At 38.8% G+C, this 18,541-nt stretch overlaps 1 protein-coding gene across 6 annotated transcripts in view; it reads left to right on the forward strand.

Moving 5' to 3' along the window:
- LOC139811816 (solute carrier family 2, facilitated glucose transporter member 1) overlaps nucleotides 1-18,541 on the forward strand; it is a 25,225-nt gene continuing 6,684 nt past the window's right edge. The window contains exons 1-4 of one of the 6 annotated variants that reach the window (XM_071776229.1): nucleotides 6,571-6,682; nucleotides 9,218-9,248; nucleotides 9,715-9,774; nucleotides 10,412-10,435. In XM_071776229.1, coding sequence (XP_071632330.1) covers nucleotides 9,228-9,248; nucleotides 9,715-9,774; nucleotides 10,412-10,435 — 105 coding nt within the window. In that variant the 5' untranslated portion in view covers nucleotides 6,571-6,682; nucleotides 9,218-9,227. Of the gene's footprint in view, nucleotides 216-1,390; nucleotides 1,580-6,570; nucleotides 6,683-9,217; nucleotides 9,249-9,714; nucleotides 9,775-10,411; nucleotides 10,436-13,824; nucleotides 14,114-14,772; nucleotides 14,902-18,541 lie in introns of those variants that run through there. The other 5 variants (XM_071776230.1, XM_071776226.1, XM_071776227.1 and 2 more) reach the window with 5 other exon arrangements.

Below are 18,541 nucleotides of genomic sequence, written 5' to 3' on the forward strand. Positions count from 1 at the left end.
AGTCTCAAGAGCATCCCCTGGCTGCACGGATGCATTCCGGTCACCGATCGACCTAGCGCATTCCCCGCCGCGAATCTCTCTCTTTCCCCGTGAACCGCCCTCTCTTTGTGCGACGCGCACCCGAAAATCTGCGAACATTCGAGGATTCCTCGCGAGACGCTGAATTCGCGCGAACTCGAGGCTCTCGATCACCCTCATCTAAAAACTTTGCCGAGGTAATGCTTCGTTGTATTGGATCCATTGAGATCCAAATTTATAATTGGAGAGCACACAATTTCTCGTCCTTCCTAGTCATTATACTCATTAGCGTCAACTTAATCGAAGAGCTTCTCTCATTATTTAACACACATTGTCTACCGTCGCATAGATTAGGACATCGGGGATACTGTATTCAGTGCGCATACTTGAAGCGGATAATTAAGTTCCGAGACAATGCGGATCTTACATTTTTACAATGCGCCAAGGATTGAGGGCGCGTTATATACAGGATTAGCAGGATACGCTGCGTAGGACTTAAACGCCAATATCATCGTTCGACCAGGATGGTCGGCCGTCCAACCAGATCCGAGAGAGAGAGAGAGAGAGAGAGAGAGAGAGAGAGAGAGAGAGAGAGAGAGAAAGAGAGAGAGAGAGAGAGAACGCTCGACTATGTAATCACCAGAGGACACGTACTGTCAATTTTCCAATGTTTTCTCGAATCGATTGGGATTTACGGGGAATTTCACCATGCGTTATTGATAATATATTCTATTTATATAAGATAATCGGATAATCTTAGAAATAAAAAAATTTTTCTTTATTCCTTTTCAAGCTCTGGAAAATGTGCGTAAAAAATATCGACAAGTACTTGAAATTAATGTCTAGACTAAACGTAAAATCGATCTGGCGAAGTAGTTGCCAGAATTTTGGTCGTCCAATCGTTGCTGAATGGTAGGACGAGGAGGAGAGCACACATGTATGCGAGGAGTATGTCATCGGGTTACTAGCCTTGATCATCGGCCAAATACTTGACGGGGAAAGCGCACCGTTGTCACGCTACTCGTGCTAATTTTACGTACGCCACATACGACGCAGAAAAACTATGAAAATTGACAATAACGGCGGAGCCTCGTGACAATGTAATTAATTGCAGCTTCAACAAGTTGTTCCCCGCAAATGCTTTTAATCACGCGACTTATTTATTTGTCGATCAAACACTCGCACTATAACGATCATACGCTAGAATCATACATCTCTAAAAACATATGTCCGCATACGCAAGGCGTGGAGCGATTCAATTTTATTATCCTGCTTTTTATCAGTCTAGAAAATAAGACAATCTTTCATTCTTAAATGAAAGAGGACAAATTGAACTTTGCGGTTTCAACTTTAAAAGTCGCATTTCCGACAGATGGACCGAGAGGACGAGGACTTTGGCGAGGGCTACATCGCGGAATCGCACCCGTTGAGGCCGACGCATCTCACGGTACCGCTCGGTGGACGCTCCGATTCGCGGGCACCCAGCATCAGCAGCAGCGTCAGCGATCTCGACGTTCCGATATACGCCAGAGAGACCACGATACCTCTCTCAGCGAGGAAGGTAAAGCTCTCGTCGCGATGCGTTCATCGAACGAACGAGCGACGTATATATTTGTTGTTTCAACAAACAAAGCTGAATACACATGAAATTAAATTCGTTCCTCGAAATTAAACACGCGCGTCAAAGTGAAATGTAATGAGAATTTATAACGACGTGAGAAAATTCAAGTCCGATAAAACAAACTCTCGATAATATAAGGGTTTTAATTTAGTATTAATTTTATTCATTCTTAATTATTTACGGCATTACGGCATTTTATAAGTACTACGAAATGTTTTTTTTCTCCTGAAGAACAGATGAGGTTCTTTAATTCTTCTCAAAGCGGTCGATGTAAGAGTTGCGTAAGCGAAGCTGGGAATTGATATATCATTCAATCGGAGAGACTCGAAAATAATTCGCTTGCTCCTTATATCGAAAGATGTCGCGGTAATGTTGCCTGGACTTGTGCCGTAGCACAATCGCCGATTAAACGCGAGCGTGAACGCGCCGTTTAAATCGGAGCGCGGCAGACAACGAATAACGATGCCGGCTCGCTAGCGCTCGAGGTGCGCCGAACCGCGAACGGACTAACGGAGACGAGCACCTATGTAACGAAACATGCGCTAGCGGGAAAACACCCTATTTTTAGAGCAATGTCGAAATCCCGTGGTTATTTGAAGTCAGGTGGGCGGACATGCGCGCTCACGCGCGCACGCACGTCTCGCCGACTTTGTAGAAGTGATATGTGGAAGACCCGCGTCTTTTCTTCAATTTTGTTTACGAGGTGGCATCCGCGCGAAACCCGCGTGCGTCGAGCAGCACGCGCTTTATCGAATTACAAATTGTTGTAGCTGCATCTCAAATCAATTGGCTCTGTTCTTCGTGTCGGTCGTGCAACATTGTTGTACTGTGTCCGTCTGAAATGAAATAGATATATAATTAGACGTTGGAGGGAAAAGGAGAAAAGATACAAAAGTACAAAAAATTCAACTACAAAGAATAGAACGAAAGTTCTCTGACTCTAAAGGCTTGTCGTAACGTACAGGCGAATCCGCGAATAACACGGTAAAAAATTATGACAACCTTACTCTTTTAAAAGTTTCTTTTAGTAATCCCTTGGAATCAAATTTTATATCAAATGCTCAATTTTATATGGATCTGAAGTCTTGAATTACACGGTTTTCAATAGCGCAAAACGTGATCTTCAAATTTACATGAATCCTAAATATCGAATAATACGGCACTTTTTCAATTAATTATGTTATTCGAGAGTTATCTCTATTATGAACTCGCGAATCCATCTCGTTTTGCGATCAACTTATTGCGACCGACCGTCCCCGGCCGATTTATCGTCACATTCTGCACAAATCATCACATAACGTCCTCTTATGTAATCTTATGTAATTCGTGTTTTTTTAGGGACCGATCGAAAGTATGTATCGATTAACGGCGTCAGAGTAGTGGATGAGCGTCGAAAGATTGATTTTTAGTTCCTCAAACGTTGACAATTGTTTTAATGAACGCCCAAACGCCGTGTGCTCGCGTACATGCATTGCGCTTATTAGGAATTTTCTCGGAATACAGGCCGGCGTCTTAAGATGATTATCACGTCGGATTATTGGCAAGAATTCCACGCGGCGTGTAACTCGCTGTAAAGCTCTCCTCGCCTACCTAATATTTTTCTCAAGTGCAATGTCGTCACGCGAAAAATATTAAACGCTCTAAAATACGTTTAATTAACATCCCTTCTCTATACTTCTATAAGATCATCTCATCTTTTTCACCCGTCTGTTTTCCTCCTGCCTTACACAAAGCCTGGATGTCTTTCCTTTTCTTACATGTTTTTTTCTTTCAAACATTACGCCAATGAATGCAACAAAACACGATTGACGAAGCGTGCCCGCGAGTGATGCAACAAGCGCGTTGCGCGCCTGTACGCGCATTTGATCCAGGTTTAATGGTGCTCTAGGCAGTCGATTAATTTGCCCTCGGTGCGTATCACGGCTAATTAAACGAGGCGTACGGTTCGAAAAAAAAAGAAAAATATATACTAACGCGCTCCGGGCACAAGGTTGCTACCGCCGTTTATTACTTTGGCTGTTGTTTAATATGACAGAAATAGTCCTGTATCCGTGCACGCGCGATAATCGCGCAATAATCCGCGCGTGCCGCGAATCGCGTTCGCAGTCTCAACAGGTGAATCGGCGCTTCTTTCTATCCAATGTCCATGATGACGCGAGTCCACGGGCGACCGCTTATCGATGGAAGCAGCTGTTGCCATTGTCTGCACGAAAGGCACGTGCAACTGCGTGCAACTATCTGGAAAGTCATTTGAATCTTTTAACTTAGAGAATTTGTGAATCTATAACTGCTGTTTCCTCGCGTTTTTAATACACCCGGGGGCCTATTCTGTAACTCTTAACGACAGTTTCGTTATCGTTATATTGTCGTTGCGCAGCTTTTTTACGTATAACGATAACGAAACTGTCGTTAAGAGTTACAGAATAGGGGGGCAGGATCAACGGTCATATTTTTAACTTGGCTTAAAGAACGCCCGTAAATGTCACCAAATATCGAAGGATCAGAATGTACATTCTTGAAATTCAATGCGAAGGCGGAGAGACGCTCAGTCGTCGCGGCTCTTTTACTGGTCGATTCCGGTGGGTGTGCGCGGAGGCACGTAATCGGTTCTGTCTCTCCCTATCTGACGAAAGCTGCGGCGAGAGTGACGACACATTCGTCGCAACTGCGCGGGATATTTGCTCGTCATAAAAATAGAAAATTACAAACGTCTCTCGCAGGGAAAACGATGTTAAAGCGCGATCGACTGCTCTGTTGCGCGTACGCCAAGTATCCTCGTCTGAGCCACTGAGAATCGATCTAATTAGATCTAACAGATTGTAGATGTAATAATTCTATCGAGATTTTAATCGCGTTTTTATTTTCTGCGGCAGTAATGTTAAACATTAACTCTTACTTTCGTTTACTTATTTATATTATTATTATCTATTACATTTTATTATATATAGGGCAATCATAAAAATTTAACTACATTAAATTTCTAATCCTGATTGATCTACTTAGGTAGAATAATTTTCCCTGCGATAACGAACGATGTGTAAATCGAGCCTCTCAAAAACCAGCAGCGCCAATGAACATAGGAGATTTTAAAGATTTCGACTATCTTGAAAACTAAGCTCTTCTTAAGCTCCTCTTGAGCCTATAATAAATTACATACTTGTCAGATCTTGTGTATAACCGCGAAGATTGTAATTACGCATTAACGCGTCATTGCCGTATCAATCGATCGTCCAGTCTCAATTACAGCTGTTTCCGCTCATTATCGTTCGTCCAGTGACAGATTGAACACGATAAGGAAATTATTCGATACAGCCGTATCGAGTATCAGAATCTCCACGGAATCGTAAATATAATAAATTGTCAGCTGAATCAAACTGGTATCGGGTGGAAAGTAAGAGAGAGTAGAAAGTAGAAGAATCCTCGGTTGAAAAGCATTATATTATTTTATAGAATTTCTTCGAATGTGTCTTTACATCTCGAGCTTATTCCTCAGGTCGTGATTCTCAAATGTCAGGATACGTCGCGGTCGATTAATTTCCTTTCCTAATGAGGAAATTACGCGTCACTGGCTGGCCCGAGGGAGTGCATATCATTTTCTTTTCCGAGTGTCGCGCCAGCCGCATCCGGGATAATAAGATGAATGTTCGGTTACATTTTGGTGCGATCGCGTCGGGCAACGGCAACGTGCCAGCTCTCGGCGACCGTTTTGCAGACGTCACCGGCCGCCGGCCGCCGGCGAGACGCGGATTTCTTCGCGTAGGATCGAGAGAGACCCCACGCACATGTGCGTGTACGCGTTCACCTTGCACTCCTTCCTTTCCTTTTCCTTTTTTTCTAACGCTTTCTCGTATTGTAATTAAAGTAAATGTACCAATGCCTGGACAGTCAGTGGACACGTACCTATGTCTGGACACCTTTATCATTTTAGTCTTTAAATAGGTATAACGCGAATTAACGTTTGGATACTGCAACCAAAGTTTCAAAATACAAGAAACATATATTTTTATCTTCGATTTTAATTCGCGTTAAATTTATTTAAGGACTAAAATGATAAAGGTGTCCAGACATAGGTATACGTGTCCACTGACTGTCCAGGCATTGGCACGTTTACCTTATTTCGTAATGAAACGCGACTGTTTTGACTGCAGACGATATCGTTAAATCGGTTAAATAATATTGTACATGTAACGCGTCTCTCGTGTTTATTTACATTCTCAAGTCGTAAATACGAATATAAATTGTGTCACAAAGCTATGAAGCTCTTATCATCCTAGTGAGGCGCAACAGCGGAAGGGAATTGTGTGACGTTCGCATCCCCTCCGTATCGTGGATTTCTCATAGGCGAATCGATAAACCGCTTATATATAACTCAGCTATTCGATATGACCATCCAATTATGTTTAAGAGCGATCGTCTTCAGTCTCGATATATTAGAATCTGCTAGATGTACTCGCAATAGAAAAAGAATATTCGTATTTATCTCTCTCTCTCCTCTCTCGCATAGCAAAATTTTCTATATTTTTGTTCTTTATTATGCAAACACTAGAAGTAACATTTTTTATGCTGAAAGAAAGAAATATTCTCACCCGAAAGTAGAAAGTATTATTAGCGCATTTTTTTTTACCAATCTGAAGTAGAGCCAATTTTTAACACTCATGTAGAGAAAGAGAGTTTCTCATTATCAACCGGAACGTTGATTTTTCTAAACAAACCCCTCGTTTACTTTTCAAGATGCTCAGCAATTCCGTCGTTCATGACGTCATCATTCCTACGATCGACCCTAAAATCCATGCGTACGGTGAGTGATGCAATCGCGAGTCAATCCGCGCGGGAGTCTCCCCCGTTACGTGGGTGGCAGATGAAGGGGTGAAAAATGTTAGCGCGCTTGCGCCCTGTGATCGCCCGATGGGGGTCGCACCGGCTGCGCCAACCCTCGTCCGTGGGGGGTTAAGGCACGCGAGGATCGAATCGAGCCGCGTCAGAGTAGACGAGTCCGCGTTTCTTGCATCTCATCTGCGTAGTGCGTCGTCCGTCGTCTGCGAGGTGAGTTTGCGAATATTTCCTCACGTGAAACTCCGCACGTGAATCTTCCGCTGATCGTCAGAAAAAAACGCTAACGACGGCTGCCGTGTCGCTAATTTGGTCACGATCACGCACGTGACGTTTTCGACATTCTCTTGGGTTCATCGAATTGCGTCGATGCCGTAATGTCCGATCGGTCCGATCAGCACGGTTGTCGAGGACAAATACTCGATTCTATCAGAATTCAAATCCTCCCATCGCACAACATCGCCAAGTCGAATTCTTAATGATCGAAGCATAGAAAATGTTTCTTGACTTTATCTTTGTATGTGTTGCGGTGTTTAACCCTTCAGGTTTTCACCTGAACTTATCAAAGTTGTCCCGATTTCAGTCTCAAAGATTTAATTAACGTCTATGGAGCACTCGTGTTTCACACTCCTATTACTCTGACATTGTCGTACAAAATTCGCGCGGACGAGTAGGGTGGAAGGTATATCTGTTGACCTTTACGATTGACCTTTGCTATCATTCAAGCCGGATTTTCCCCGTGACGTTGGTCGGCGATAAGCGTGATTGTATAAATATGATTATTTTTAAGAGAGAAGAACGCGATAAAGTTCAGTAGTAAACGGAAGGCTGAACATACGGTTTCGTTTCCGCATGAGATACCTCGTAATACTTTATTGTAGTTGCGTGGCACCATTATGTCGTTCACATCGCATCGTGCTGCACGCGGCGTGCGTAATGCGTTTGATAAACATCATAATGTGCCTTTCAGCCTATAGAAATACCTAGTTATCTCGCCGTCCTCGCCACCAAATAGGCGATGTAACTATACCGATGACTGTTACACAATTTGCGTGCTTAAATGAAATTCTTTTTACAGGGGATAAATTATATTTTTTTACGCTGAAAGCATTAACGCAAATGAAATTATCTTCGGAAAAACGCGGCGAGTATATCTATTACCGCGTAATTATATCGTGACAAACTTTAAGCACTCTTGCACACATTTAATCCTGATAAGTGATCGAATCGCTTAACAATGAGAATTAACCATGTTAATTCAGATGAGATAAAAATTGATTAATCAATCAAATTGATGCAATCAGAAATGTCATAATTATCAAACTTTTTAATAGAGGAGAGGTCACCTTAATTGAATTTAATTAATATTTTACATTAAACTATAGACAAATATAAAACGTATGTGTACTTTCTCAGTTTTATTTAATTCTACCGAACAAATTCTGATCATAACTAGATTAAGAAAAAATTTATATATCTATAATTTCTACTTAAAACAATTTTTTTTCTTTTATCTATGGTTATCGATCATTTAACAATTATTTCTTTATAGTACTTACTTTTTTCTATTATAATGTTTCCTTTCTAAAAAGTAATACTTATTGCCAACCATTTTGTAGTTCCATCACGTACGCATGTCGATCATCTTATCGTACTTGGTAAATGCCTAACTAATCAGATTTGCATAAAATAGTTCGAAGGAGAAAAAATGTCAGAATAATAGAAGAATAGAAGAGCATTTGCATCATCCTGTCCCATCGACAATATAATCGATAGATGAGGTTTTTCAAAGGGAGTTTTCCGTACAAAATTACCTTTAACACATAATTTCTGTTCCTTAATGATTTTATTTAATAGAACGCGTAGGGGTAGCATTTTTATGGAAATCAATATTTATCGTAATTGTTGTTTAATTCTTCAATAATATTCAACTCTTATCTCATCAAATTTCGTTCCATCATGAAAGTTTTTCAAAGGGAGTTTTTCGTACAAAATTACCTTTAACACATAATTTCTGTTCCTTAATGATTTTATTTAATAGAACGCGTAGGGGTAGCATTTTTATGGAAATCAATATTTATCGTAATTGTTGTTTAATTCTTCAATAATATTCAACTCTTATCTCATCAAATTTCGTTCCATCATGAAATTTTTTCTTATCAAACTTCTCCGTGGAGCAAAATATAACAGAATGGGATTTTCCGCGTGAAACGAGTTCGTTATTGTGAATGTAACGTTTGTACATAATGAACTTTGTCGCGATATAATTCAGAATATTTATAATAGTAATTTTCAATAAATTTATCCACGAATATATTTACCAATTTATAAACGTGACAATTTCAACAAATATTTCAAGACTACATTTTTCTCATCGTAATGCTTGTAAGATAAATTTTTTCACGATCTTTAGTCAACAGACAATCATAGTTGATTGCGTCACATTTGCATTTATCATTCTTATGTCAGTTTTTTGTTTGATATTGCGTAACGATGTAAACGGTCGTTCGTTCTTAGTCGATCGATATCGCATTTTGTAAGACATTCTAGTGGTGAGTTATCGCGAGTTCTAAGAGTACTTTTTATCGCTGTGAAATGACTCCTTCTCATTTTGGAACGATATTTACGATATTGACTTTCGGGTCTCACCCAAATTTGCACAGAGAGATATCACGCCACATATATTTACTCAATGACTACGTTTTTAGAATCTCCACTGACTAACTGTTCGTTTTCTATTCTTTCAAGCTATCATACGATGGGCGTGGAAAAAGAAAAGGTATCGTATATAAGTAGATATATATGCGTAATTCTCACGTCGGAGGCGTAGCCAGAAATTAAGCGAAATTTGCAAAGATTTTACGTAGCTAATTTAATGAGTAAAATCATGCTTTACTATTATAATTCTTGTTATTTCGTTTTATTTATTATAATAAAAGCATAAAATATAAAATAAGATTTAACGTTTAATTTTTTTCTTTACGTATGAAAAAATGTCGTAAGAGTATCGATAAAAACTTTCAACAATGGTCTAAGTTACTACTTTAAGTAATGTTTATGTTAAAAAGATTAAAAAATTTAGCTGAGGTTTAAAATTTAATTATCTCCAATTCTCTCTCTTAAGAAAATGGATTAGACCAATATTACATTGAATTTTTCAAATATACCCTCGCGCTTCCTATATCCATCTACGCCTCCTTCGTTCGTATGTCAAGAGATTGGTGTAATTAAACATTTGGCTCTAGTCAAACGACGATATTCAAGAACAGGCGACGACGCCAACGGCTTTAGCTCCAACACCGAAGGTAATCCTTCCTTCTTCCATGTTAATTCTCGAATATAATTGCTTATTTGCGCGATTAGTCCAGTAAACAATATGAAGAGGAAAATTGATATTCCCATATATATTTAAAAAATATCACTATTATTTACCATGGTGTGATTTACAGAAATAATGTTTTATTAAGTAACTAGATCGCAATTGAATTAATAAAGATTATATTTGATTCTTTTTTATTATTAATTAAGGGTGCTTTCCATTTACTGACACAAATCATCACAAGTGTCACTCTGTCTTTGTTACTCATTGAATGCCATGAAAGACAGAACGACGTTTGTGTCAACTTGCGTCATTAAATATAAACTAAATTATAAATTAGGAGAGAGATTTGTTGATGGACCCTAAGTGAAACAAATCTCTCTCCTAATTTATAATTTAGTTTATATTTCTTCGATGCAAAATATTATAGGCAACCATACCCGAGGATTAAATAGATTAACGAGATGAACATTCTTCATCGTTTAAAATTATAATGCAAAATATTCCACGAGAGCTTATCCGCCTTGTTAACCGTCCAAACACGATAACGCTTTGACATTCGCTTACGAAATTTCTTATGAAATTAATCTTATAACTTTTTTCGTCATATCTTTTACATGCAGACCGCCGCGGCCGATAAGAACTGGGTAAGTACCAGCTGTTACCAAGCATTCGTTGTCGATAGCCCTCGTGAAAGTGAATTACGATCAAGCATGCATCGAAGAAAAATGCGTTCGCGTAACATGACGAGTGACAGGGGAACGACGTTGTTGATGTCTCGCCAAAGTCATTGACTCGCAAATTATCGCAATATCTCGTCCCGCGTTCCATTAGCGGAATACTGTCGGATATGTGTAAGCGTGCGGGTTCTGAGAGATCCCGCGTACATATACGTACATATACTATATAGATAATCGAGAGACGATTGAAATAAAGTATTGAAGATTACCATCACTATGCTAAATCATTATGGGAGTAATAATGTCGATATAATTGCCATATATTTATGGCTACCGAAAGCGAGCTGTGCCACGATAAACGCGAAACAAAGTCCACAAAAGATAACGTTCTATCGCGGCAATGTGTTGAAATTTCGGTGATATATCGGAGAACGGAGGTCTCCACCCAGACATCGGCGATTCAACCTCTCGCTATAATTCGCCGATAAAAAATATTTAAAAAGCATTGAGATTCTTGGTGTTAAAAATATAACACTGAAAACTTCAGATAGTGAATTACATCACAAATTAATATCGACATATGGAGCAATATTAAATATTTTCCCTTCCGTTTTAATATTATTCCCATTGTCTGACGCAATGATTAAGAATAATATTTATTCATTATTTTGTAACAATTTAGTAATAGATAAACAATATTGAATAAGTAGCAATTCAAATTTGATTTTTCGGTAGACGGTTTTATCTTGATAAAAATCGAGAGATTATTCGTTCGCGACATAAACAGTGAGATATCTAATTTTAAACGTGGATGACAAATTGACGCGAGACATGTTTGTTTGACAAGTCTGGTTTAACAGAGAGCCGTTAAATTTTTAGAAAGCTCGACTTTGTTTCTTGATTATCTCCTATACTGGCGCAAGAATGGAGGCACATAAGTTTAGATCGGTATTTACATGCAAATTGGATCTCGTGTTCGTCAGCTTCGGCCGACGTATTACGACAATTAATAACAATTGCTTCTAATAGTGAATAATCGTGTCTGCCTGTCTGAGTCTAAAATCTATTCGTATATCGATATATTTATAGCAACTCTTAATCATTAATCTAAAATAGGGCGAAGGAGATGAAACAAATTGGTGTTTTAAGAGTAATCTCTTCTCCACATCGCAATTTTACTCTTCTCTCCTCTCAATATAAATGAAAAATTTATCTGAGATATTATTTGAAACCGCGATATCATTTTTATAACAAGATGATATCTGTGTAACGCATGCACATTGCACATACAAACACATACACCTGACATCCTGTATTTATTTTATACTGAACTATGATATATTAAGTGATTAGTGTTTGGCTTTAATTTGATAAATATTTGCAATGATACAATTGTGTATAGTGATAAGATATTGCACACTACCATACTGCTATTATTCGTGAGTCAGTGTTCGAAGCGTTTCAAAGATCTCTGTCTTCCTCGATTAAACGGATATGTATCCGAAATTTGATACATTTTGAGATGTATAGTAATATTTCATTAAAGCAATACTTTTATATTTATTCACATATTTAGTTATTGCTTTCAATATCTAGGCTCGAATAACGTTGTTACACGGAACAAGTGTACCGTGTCGGAGGCAAGACGAGTTTCGAAGTCGGCCATGCGAAATTCACCGGGCCATATGCGCGAAGTCGCAGAAGTCCGCTTCAATGCGGCTTAATTGTAAAATTGACACGTACTGACATGACCTAACCGGCTTTCATTAACGGACCGCGTCCGGTATCGTGTGTACTCCGGTATGGACCGTCCAGAAGCGCGCTCTCGCAAGAAACGCAAAGAGGATCGCGTCAAAGTGCAAAGACTAAGAGATGCTCCAAGTATTTCCACGTGTATTTCCATTTTTTTTTCTGAGACGACAAAGTGCGCGTGTAACGTTTGCTTAGGATCCGTGGAATCGTAAACATTATAATGTGAGCTTAGAATATTTTCTGGGAGTTAGAGCATTTTCGGAGAACACTGCGGTGGGAATGTTCCACGAGCAATATTTTAAGAGTACCTAGAATGCATTATTTCACGTGGGCCAAGAATGATCCAAAAGTATTTACTGAAATACGAGTATTTTACATACATATTTTGAGAATAATCGCGAAAGAGGGAAAATTTGATATCTTAATTAATTTTATAAATAATGTCCCTCTTCTTCTATTTGGATTTATATTTTGTACTTTAACCCTTAAATGTCTCTCTCAAGAATCTCGTAAATGACACATGGGGTCTAAAAGACCCCAGCATGAAAAATGTCTCTTTACTCATTGATTTTTTGATATTTATTAGTTATGAAAATTATTTTCAATGTTTGTTCAAGGCTTAGAAAAGAGAATAAAATGCTTATATTGTTAAAATTTCAATTTCAACATAGTATAAAAAATTAAGTAAACTGAGTACTGCTAAGTGTACAAACGGGTAGGTCAATCACTCAACTATCATGAATGGGAGCATGAGCTCCATTTTTGGCGGAAACATTTGAAAATATATAATTGTAAAAAGTCTGGGGTCTGGGGACGCTGGACCCCGCGTGGCATTTAAGGGTTAAGAATACTTTCTCATCTCTCTTCTTGTTTCTTATACTTAATAATAAATCTCAGTGATATACGCCCGGATCAATCGTAGATCAGAAGAGTTTCGTGTAATGTGACACGATGTTGTTGCAATCGGCGTTTCCGCTAATAATAAATATGCGCCTCTGTCATCACGCGATATTTGTATATCAATTCCTGCCTCGCATCGCAAAACACTCCAGTTTTTTCCCGTAATACGAGTACGACTGGGATCACTCCGTGTCCGATATCCCGAATCAACCGCGCAATTGGATCACGATGCTCGCGGTTTCCATGCGTTTTCCTCGACGCAAAATCAGAGAGCTGTCGCGAGCCGCAAAATTATTTGTCTGATTTTCATAGATATCCTTTCGTACTTGAAATTAAGTAATTGGAAATTAAGTTTGAAAACATTTAGCTAATTATTATGAATTTCAAAATTATACATGATTCCACTAGAAACTTTCGCTCTCGCCGTTGCTTTCGCAGGTCGAGTATCATTAGCGAATGCCGTGCTTTTCGCGTTCCAAACTGCTCGGTCATCCGCTATTTCGTTTCTTTTTTTTTTAGTGGGGCAATCCCCCCCATCGTCGCGGTAGGGGTACGTGGGACGGTGAAAGGTTCATACGACCGGAATCCAGTCCCAGGGTCGCTCATTCGTGCTGTCGTTGTATCGGTCCAGGAGGAAGAGGGGGACACGAAGGAAGAGAGCGGGGTCTTTTGAAAATCGGCTTCGGTTATACCATCACACGAATATCGGCGGCAGTCGTACGCGCTCACGATCGTAGTACGGAGGTCTCGTTCGTTATCTCGGGATTTTTCTCCGCTCGAGCAAATTTTCGGAATCGTCGCTCTCCTCGCGGTCGATATTTCCGAGAAGAAATTATATCGTAAGAGAGAAAGAGTGATTGCATCCCGAAGAGAGACATACAATTTTAAAAGAAGTAGAACGAGACAAAAAAAGACAGAGAAAGAGAAAGAAAAAAGACAAGTGTATCAAGTGACGCGCACGGATTACTTGCTTCAAGCAATATGGAGCTCAAGGTAAAACTCTCGAATGAGAGAAGACATCTGGTTTTTTTTACGCTCAAATGTAAACAGCGTATCCGGAATAAAAATAGATAAATTTTACTAGCTGGCGAATTTATGAAGCCGAACTTTTTAGTGTAGCTTTTCGCGAATGTACGTTTAAACCTCGAAATTAAAATTTTGTTAAATTAAACTTTAATTAAAATTGAAAGAAGAAGGACACGATTTTGTTCACTATTCGTTATTCTGAAAATTCGATTTACGAGAAGCCTGTCTTCCTTGATGGTTAAATATTTAAAAGTTATCGGTATCTTAGCATTTTAGTTGAAGAAAAAACGATGGAAATTGGACGAAGAATCACATATTTGTGCAAATTATAAATGTGCCTCTTATATCAAGCCACCAAGTTTTCTCTAAAGGTTAATTTTGAAATGGATATATGCAGCGAAACCGGATAAGAATATCGTATTTTCTACTCGAAAGAACTAAAATAAAAGTTTGCGAAAAGGTCGACTCGGTATATTTTAAAACGTAACGATCGTAACTACTGTCGAACCTCATCAACATTTTACAACCACTTTACCCCCCCAAGATTGAAAACGCATAAAATTATTCGTAACTTTAATCGGCTGTGTCCAAAAATATGTCTAAGATAAATAAAAGATATATTCCAGACAATCCAAACATCGCTTGTAACGCCCATGACTGATGTGAGAGACTATTTCATACGTTTAGACGTTATATATATTGGAGTCAAACGGAGCACGCCAATCGATTTGTTCGGTTCAATAAACTCATCGCTCGTAAGAATTTACTTGAATTTTAGTCCCTACATCTTTTCCTAACTTTTCATATTTTCTATATACAAAATGCAACAAAAATATAATAATAATAGAGTAGTAACAGTAATAAAAGTACACCGTTATTAATATCGTATTCTACAGTTACTTCTTAAGCAAGCCTCAAAACAAGGCAACAACGTGACACGTATGATATTAACTGAAGATAAACACGTCTATATAAATACTTACATTTAAGAGTTTATATTTTGGAGAGAATGAGTAAAGGTGGCAAGTATAGATAGCGTTAGCTAAAAGAAAATAACTGAGTGAATAATAAATGAGTGATCCGAAAAAAATTCTGATTTCGTTATACAAATCTTTAATTTTATTTGAAATTCAATGCTTGCTTTTCGATTTCTGCGTTATAATCATTTAAACCAAACTTTGATGCAATAAAGCCGAACAAGTCTTCATTTCGTGAAGTAAAATTACGCATCGCAAAAATATTGCAAAGAAATTGACAAATCCATGATCGTTGATCGTGCAATTCCAAAAGTCACAAAATATTTTGTTTATCTTCTTTTTTTATAAATAAGAAATTAAACGGTATATCGAAAACTTGAGATCTTTGAGTCTCGCGTGCTGCAAAGGCAGCTTCGCATTACGCAGCGATTGGCTGCGATTCGATAATCGTCAAAAACGGAGGAAGTGCCTCGTCAGTGCTCTTTGAATACAATGTATGAATAACGAGAGGTACTCGAAAGCTCCCGTTGAAAGCCGTTATTATCAGCAGGCTTTATTTTCGCGGACTGTAAAGTGATACGCTATTATCGCGCGTGGAATTTTAATAAAAAGTCCTTCGGCGAAAGAATGGAATCGGCTTGAGAAATGTTACTCATGCGGAACAGAATGACACATGCGGCAATTGATTCTTTTGTCTACCTGGAGCACGCGACATTTTGCGTTCTAAGGTGTTCGTAACACTTAACACAATCGGCACAATTAACGATTAACATACCTAAAATGATTAGCGCTGCACCGTCATCTTCGTAGGAAATTCTAAGAAAGAGGTTACGCGCGATTATCATAATGCGCAAATAGTCATCGTTATTAAGTCCTACTACGTATCACATCAGTCATTTTGCGACTGCATAAGAGGCGTTTATGTTAATAACAAGTGTGCCACAAAATCGCCTTCTTTGCAGCGTCCAATCATTCTAAGAACGTGCGACACTTTTTTACGCCACTTTTTGCTTAAGAACACAGAGAAAACTAGATTTAAAAAAGACAGTTTCAAAAAGTCAATTTAAAAGAAATAACAAAAATAAAATTGCGCGTGCAATTCTGCGTTTTGTTGTATATAAGTATATCCGGTAGAAATTAGCATATCTTACATCTTGACTTTTCAATAACACACGAGCGAAACCTCATCCGCGATGACCGCGATACGTCTTGTCTCGCCTTGATAACGACGCAAAACGGCTATGTTCCATAATACCGAATACCGAAACCTTCATTTGGAAGGCGCTCATTAAGTTGCCGATATTATCTCAGGAGGAGGGCCATTAGGTCAAGTACTTTCTATTGCCTAACTAACGACAAGGAGATAATACGAAACCCTTCTATTTTAATCAAGCTTCTCCCGCAAGATCTATCCTGATGATTAAAAAAAAAAGAACTGAAAAAAGGAAATTGAATCAAGAGAGGAACGGAAAAGGGAATAAGCAGATAGAAGATATAGAAGAGCGATACTGAGCGATGTGAGCGGAAAGAGTGGAAGAGAAGAGACCGATATCGGCGATATCTATATCCAAGAGGCAAGAGCAATCGCGGACCTTGTACGGGGGCGCGTATTTTTTTCGCAGGCGGGCTCGTGGCCCGTCAAAATTAGCGACTTGGCGAAGTAACCAGAGCAACGGCGTCTCGAAAACACGCAGCACACGCTCAAAACGTCGGCGGCGCGCTCGTGCGAGTACTCAGGCTATTTTTAACACGTCCGAGCTTCCCATCGTCGAGCTTGCCGTCGCTCTCTCGGGAGGCTCGACCGGCTCGACCGCCGGCTGCACCAATCGAGCAACGACACGCCTTCGCCACGGCCAATGTAGCTGCGAGAGGATTTCCTTACGGGCACATGCGTGCACTTACACATTGCACTTACACACTTACACACGAATAGGTCGTTCTTTGTGACGCGAGATACGTCACGGCACGGCGGTCTGGAACTTTGCTACGTGAGGAACGACGAAATATTCCCTTACGCGATTGCTTGTGTATGTAATATACCCGTCGTGCGTACCGCGCACATTTACAATGCTCACATGCAATACATACGCGCAACCGCGGGCAGCCGTTGCAACGGCTTCTAAGATCATAGGCGTCGCTTTCGATCAACGACAGTAAACAACATCGTCGCTTAAATGAAGAGTTACTTTACTACTCCTGTGCAGGTTGATATGAGATATGTGTCGAAAAGAATTCATTTTGAAACATCTTCGAAATTATAATTTATAACTCTGCAATTTAAGCTCGAATTCCTTTCCTCTAGCAAACAGATTCTAATTGACAAAAAAAGCAATTTAAAAAAATGAATTTTTTATATTTGGAACAAAGTGTAATATTAAATTAAATTCAACATTTAGCTATTAGGAATAGACGAGCAGAAAAGAAAAAAATTTAATTTAAAAGCTAGTTTCCCACTTTGATGGCGGATTAGAAATTCAATTTCACGGAATAAATTCCTGTCAATTTTTCTTTCAACTCAGCTATTTTTCTGCAGAAATTCTATCATTCTGACAAGTTTCTCATGAATTTTGTAGTAGAGAAGAGAATGGAATATGCGTAATACGCACATTTTCTACCTAAAAAAATTGAATTAAAAAAGATTAGCAGAATTTTATTCTTATGAAATAATCTTGAGATAAATTCGAAATTGTGATACGAAAGATTACAAGAGCAGATTGATAGTAAAAGGTAACATAGAAACGTGAATTCAGGTCGTTCTCTCCCAAGGTTTCATGCCTGCATGCATTCGTCGACCATGATCTAGATCGGTTTAACCACTGTCTCATGTGCGATCAATATCACTCAATTTTGTAGTAATACGCATCCAATTGAACATCGCGTATTGATTACGCCTAAGGGTCGACACTCTTGCGCGAATTCGCGTAACATACGGGTTTCAATTTTTAACATTATAAACAGCGTTTATATAGCTGCTATAATATTAAGAGTTTAAGTCGGAATTAAATGAGGAATGATTTGTTATCAATTTGCATCTTATCGATGAGATTTTCTATTTAAATCGACACTTTCCCCTAACTCACTTTTCCATTTCTATTTCCACATTTTTTGTTTCACGAAAATTATTTCGTTTCATTGGCTTTGCACGCTCTCTTAAATATACATATATCTACATTTGACATAAATGTAATTGTGTGGAAATTAGGTAATCGTAAATCTTCAGCAACGGCAAAGTATAATTTAACAGCGACTTTTTACGTCAGTATATAAATTTACTCGGCGAATCGCTTTAGCATTGGTAATCTCTTTAGTCGTGCCTCTGTACGATTATGCACTGGATAATAGATATCGTCGTGGAAAAATAGGTGTGCCATGTGCTCGCTATTTATACTTTCTGCCTGATCGCGCATTTTTTTTGTTT

Source organism: Temnothorax longispinosus, chromosome 4 (assembly GCF_030848805.1).
Source record: "Temnothorax longispinosus isolate EJ_2023e chromosome 4, Tlon_JGU_v1, whole genome shotgun sequence".
In the NCBI taxonomy this organism is placed as follows: Eukaryota; Metazoa; Arthropoda; class Insecta; order Hymenoptera; family Formicidae; genus Temnothorax; species Temnothorax longispinosus.